Genomic DNA, 5900 nt, shown 5'->3' on the forward strand with positions numbered 1-5900 from the left:
TTTATGATAAAATTATATATATTTTAAGTATAAACACACAATTATTTACACGAAATATAATACATTTACTTAAATCCGTCTAGTCCGCCTAGGCGCCTATGTGTTAGGCCTCAGTCCCCCGCCCAACTAACGCCTACCCAACTAGCACCTAACGTCTTTTAAAACCTTAAATTATATACAATTCTGCGTCGGATACACATATAGGAGACTAGTTTTAGATATACAAATACAACCACAAATTCTAACTTGTATTAAGCGGTTTGCATGCGGACGACTGATTCCGAATTCGTAGGTACGGACTCAACAGCTTCTTCTTCAATAGGTAGATCGTCTGACTGCAGCTGCGGTTGGTTAAGGCTCCGAACAAACTCAGAAAACGAAGGAAAATGATCGGGCGAGAAGAAATCAGCTCCCATTCTCTGATAAGTGAACAGGTTGATTGCATTCTCTCCCAACAAATTCTTCTTCATCTGTTGAAAGCCTTCGCGAGCTCCCGAAACTGATGAGTTTTGGCCTGAAATCTCAACCCCATGCTTTCTGCAAGCGGTTTTAATTTGTGATAGTAATAACTCGGGACTCGAAAGGGAGTCCTGTGGCTGATGTTCGTCCGATAGGTCCATTCCAGGCAATATAATTTTGCACGAATTCCTCGCAAACATCTCGGCAACTGCTTGGTAACCATCTCTGGAGGACGTGTTATAGAACCCAGAAGTCAGCTCAGAAGGGTGAGACCTTGTTTTGTACCAAGAGTGCATTAGCGGGACCTTGCCACAAATTTCCACTTCAGTGTCGCTGAAAGTTGAAGAGACAAGGTCGAGGAGGCGGTCTCCGTGAGAAACAAGCTGGTTTGAGTACCAGGAAAGGAAGAAATCACCATATGGAGACTCCCATGAACCGCCATCATCCTTGAAGAAGTTGTTTGCGTTTGGGGACTGGTCGTAGCTAGGAGCATCATGAGGACCACCAAGACCCCACAAAGGGTTTCCGGCTGCTTCAGCGTGTTGCTTGAGAATGCTAAGCATGTGTTCATCATAACATTGGAATTCTCCAACCCCAGGAGTCTTGCTCTTGCCTAGCCGGCGCTGAGATGGATATTGAAGCTCGCCATCCGGTCCTAAGCTCATTGAGATGCCCTGAAATTGACAAAACGGGAGAGAATGACAGTTTAGTACGCGTACAAAACATGAGACAACTAATGTTTCGTTATAAAGCTTAAGCATCGTGGCTTCTTACCGTGATTGTGGAACCCAGGAAAGGCTCGAACGAAGATTTAAAGCTTTCGCAGAAGTCTCGGTAAACTTGGGTCGGAGTCTTTCCATTCAGAACAGGAAGTTCATCCACAGCAAGCGATAAGCACTCTTTGTAATGCTGCCCTGACCGGTCCTTGAAAAAGATACTAGGCTGGGACTCGCCGAGGCGAGATACCCACGCAGGGAGTGGGATCTTCGGTTGTTTAGACGCATGGAAGCAGAGTGAGACATGGAGCTTGAGGCCGGCTTTCTGAACCATCTCCGCAACGGCCAGATAGCCTGTCCACTCATACTTCCCCATGGCTTCTTTCTCAACCATTCCCCACCAGACCGGTAGCTCAACGCCGTCCACCCCCAACAGCTTCAGAGCCTTCAATCCGATCGCAATCGCTCGAGCATGGTTCACCGCGTTGCAGTCTGAAACCGTATCTAGAGGTAGCCCAACAAATAATCTCACTCCATCGTTCTGCATAGCATAGCACATCAGAAAAACAAGTCAATTAAGTTACACAACTCATGCCGGAAAATCAACAAATAAAATATTCAACTTCTCAAACATGAACAGTTGCTAAAGTTAAATTAAGGATTGTTTTATTTGGGATTTAGATCCTCTCCGGATCCCTCACCGAGGATCCCAAGAATCAATGCATGGTAACCGTTCTTAAAACAACGTCCGGCCACAATTGAATATTTTTTATACTTTTAAAAGTAAATAGCTTCGTTTTGCGTAAAAAATTAAAAAAAAGAAAAAATTATGATCGCACAATTTTGATGAACGGTTATTATGTATTGACCCCCGGGTCGCGGTGAGGGGATCGGAGAGGATCTGAAATTCTAGTCTTCAAACGAACTAAGGACCTTGAATTCTTTTATAATTTCATAATTTAAGATCAAATATATAATTTCTTAAAAAAAAAGGTCAATTATATGAATCAAAATTTGAAATTTAATCACAACCTTACAAAAACAACTCCAACCTAAGCAGTTATTTGAAATTTGAAATTTAAATTCCTTTTCAATTTTCCTCCAATTTTTTAGAAACCAAACAAAAATCTAACACAACGGAATTGAAGAAGAAACCACTTACCGGTTTTGATTTTCTGGCAGGTCCCGAAACTTTACCGGACCGAACCGTTTCGGATTGTACGGCCCTCACAGTAAACTGAAGCCGCTCATTTTTCCAGCTCGTGCTCTGACCAAAACAGATGTTGGTCTTCAAATTTCCGTTCAATTTACAAAACCCAAGCTCCGTTCGCCCCAACTCGGTCTTTCCGACCGCCGCCTGAGAGCCGCGAAATACCGAAACCTGCATTTCCCAAAAACCCGGCTACCCGAAAGACTCAAACTTTTCACAACCCAGAAAAAAACAATTGAAAGATTGGTTTTTGTGGCTTTAACTTCTGAAAATCCAGAAAGTTTGAGAGCTTCTGAATGCAGATGATGACGAGTTTTGAGAAGTTAAGGTAACGGCAACCTGGAAGCTGACCTTTATATACACCCCAAATGTCCTCATACGCGTCTTTTTTATTTTTTATTTTTAAAGAAAAAAATTGAAAAGCCAAAAGAATCTGCCACGTGTCGATCGCACAGGAAGCCATATAGGTTGTTTGAAAATTTCTGTTTTATCTTTACGGTTTTTGTTCAAAATTTTGTGCTTGTATGCATTTTTGCTTACATCTTGTTTATCATCGTTAAATAAATTTAAATTTTAATATTTGTTTCTATTCAATGCACATTTCTCCAAAATTTCTAAATTTAAATTCACCTGTGATGAGCATTATTGCCAACCGAATGTGGTGAGCAAAAATATTCCACATAAATTTTGGTTTTCCAATCCAAATGGTATTAGGTGATGTTTGCTAGGTTACTAATAATATAGGACAGGCATGTGGGTGTGGTTGTGTTGATACGTGGCGTTGAGGTTATGTGTTGTCTCATTTAAGATTTAGAACTGGCTCATCCATTTCTGTCATTCCAAAAACAAATAGTATCCTTTCAAGTTTCAACCACTCAAACCTTTAAAAAGTCAAAATTGTGTGCACATCCGATGGATCTTGATGCCATTATCAAGAATTCACGTTGTCATGCGTCAATCATGGTACATAAAGAGATATTATATAGATTTTGTTTGTAATATATTGGTAATATACGATAGAATGAGAAAAATAGAACGAATAGACAAAGCTAAAGAACGAGGATTAACATTACTAGCCTAAGAGAAAGCATAGGTAATGCGTAAGGACCTATTGTCTTTGGTAATGCGGCCTACCAAGTAGTTTGACTTTTTAAATATTCTTCACCGTTATACTTTTTTTAGAGTCAATTTTCACCATTTATTTTTTATACGACTAAACAGTCCCAAACTTTTAAAAAAAAGTTGAATATATTCAACAACAAAGAGTGTTATTTGTTATTAGAAAAGTTCAGAGTAAATAAGTTTACAACATTTAACCAAGAATTCTGTAATTGTCATCCTATCCTAGAATTCGAATTAATTAAGAATTTTGTGAGTTGAATAGATTTGGGTGTGGTGTGGAAAACATATATATGTGGAGAGACATCATTTGTGGACATGGACAAAGATCAGAGGGGGAGTAGTCATAGTCAAGTAGTCATCTCTTCTTTCATCAATAAGATTCATTCTTAACATGTTCTCTTACGCATGATGAATTTTCAAGTGTAACATATGGACAACAAAACAATGTGTCATGGAGCATGTGTGACTGTTGAACTTCACACACAGGATAACTTGGCTTTGATACCATGAAGGAAGCTGAGGCTCTACTATAAAACTAATTGACAATACAGAGAGTAGTCTAACTTACTTATAAGTCTATACAATACCCCTCATCACTCAATATGAGATTCATTCTCTAACAGTCTTGTATACATACAAAAATTTATCCTCCACAGGGGCTATATAAACCCTTCATGAACTGTATATTGGAGCTTACCCAAAACAGAACATTGATCATGAGGAGTGAAGCTTTAACAATTTATTTCACAACCTGTTAATTCGACACGAAAATAACAGGTTTCAGGTCAATTTGTTGTTAACGAGTTGGGATGTTATGGATCACCCATTAAGATCCGTTAACGAGTCAGATCACTATCGGTACACCTATTAAGAACTTGATTAGATATTGTTTGCTTGATCTATATATTAATTAAGCATGACCGTTAACCCGACACGTCCTGTTAACGAATCGGATAGTTATCGGATCACTTATTAAGAACCCGTTAAAATAACATATTTGACACAACATGATCTATTAAGATAACGAGTATAATACGAAAACAACGTAAAATGATTTTTCCAAGCCTAGTCATGGAGGATGAGTTGAGTTGCGTGGTGGTTTTGGTTTACATGGACTACTAGGCAGCCACCTCATTCCAAATTCAATCAGCCACAAAACCGACTTCTCTTTCCTTTTTATTTTTATTCCGAAATTATTCAAAGATTGGATCATGTTTTGGAATATTGGAATGGATGTTTGGATTGGCGTGGCATCGCATGTGGTAAATAATTCAGGAAGCAAAGCAATCGTTCACGGTGCTGACTCAGCTCCAAGCCAGACTGCTTCCTATTTTATTTTTATGGACACACTGAGTTCCTATTTTTTATGCCTCCGTTTTTGTTTTTGTTTTTATTTTTTCCTTTTCTTTTTCGGATGAGTTTGATTAATTGCCAACCGCACACGTCTTCGTGATAAGAACGTGCATGATATACTATCGATATGATGATGCTTTATTGCAATAATGAAATGCGTTAAATATAAGTTTTTTATGATTTACTCATTTGTGCATATGAATTGTGTGCATAATTTACACATGATAATTATAAATAAAGTATTGACACCGTAACTCCACCATATTAAAAAACAATTCTGGTTTCACCTCTGACCATGTTAATAATATATAAGTATTGTCATTATACTATCAATATTGTAGTGATAAGTCGTCAATTCAAATCATGCGCATATAAGAAAATCTGTAAACGAAAAATTCACTTTCACATTGCTCTTATCTTTGTTGCAATAATGAAATGCATTAAATATAAGTTTTTTATGATTTACTCATTTGTGCATATGAATTGTGTGCATAATTTACACATGATAATTGTAAATAAAGTATTGACACCGTAACTCCACCATATTAAAGAACGATTCTGGTTTCACCTCTGACCATATTAATAATATATAAGTATTGTCGTTATACTATCAATATTGTAATGATAAGTCGTCAATTCAAATCATGCGCATATAAGAAAATCTGTAAACGAAAAATTCACTTTCACATTGCTCTTTCACATGACCCACAACATTACCAGCCCTCAGAGATGTTGTGGTTGTGGGTTTGAAAAGTTGGGATCGGAGTAGGAATGAATAAAAGAGAGATTCTGGATTTTGTTTGGTTACACATATCCAGTCATCACAAGGCGAATAATGCTTGCAATTAGCCCAACTGGTGTCTGCAAGTTTTGAGTGAAGCTTCTGGAACATGCATTTTTAGCCTTAACTTGCAAACTCCGACATGATATCAGCCTCGATCAGCCACTTGTTTTCGACGTGTTTGTGGAGGGTTTGGTGCATTGTTCTTGCTGTCAATTGGTTCTACGAGGAAATTTGAACTTTCTTCGCGATCATATAT

General features: G+C 38.1%; 1 protein-coding gene across 1 annotated transcript; it reads right to left on the bottom strand.

The window, feature by feature from the left end:
• Positions 1–2761, bottom strand: LOC137736684 (inactive beta-amylase 9). Its single transcript, XM_068475916.2, has 3 exons — positions 2338–2761; positions 1234–1716; positions 1–1133 (listed from the first exon to the last, which is right to left on the bottom strand). Exons 1-3 carry the CDS (start codon positions 2560–2562, stop codon positions 252–254), a joined length of 1590 nt encoding a protein of 529 aa, XP_068332017.2. The 5' UTR covers positions 2563–2761; the 3' UTR covers positions 1–251.
• Between the last annotated feature and the right edge of the window lie 3139 nt (positions 2762–5900).

This window comes from Pyrus communis, chromosome 13, assembly GCF_041283825.1.
Source record: "Pyrus communis isolate YQ-2024b chromosome 13, ASM4128382v1, whole genome shotgun sequence".
Classification (NCBI taxonomy): Eukaryota; Viridiplantae; Streptophyta; class Magnoliopsida; order Rosales; family Rosaceae; genus Pyrus; species Pyrus communis.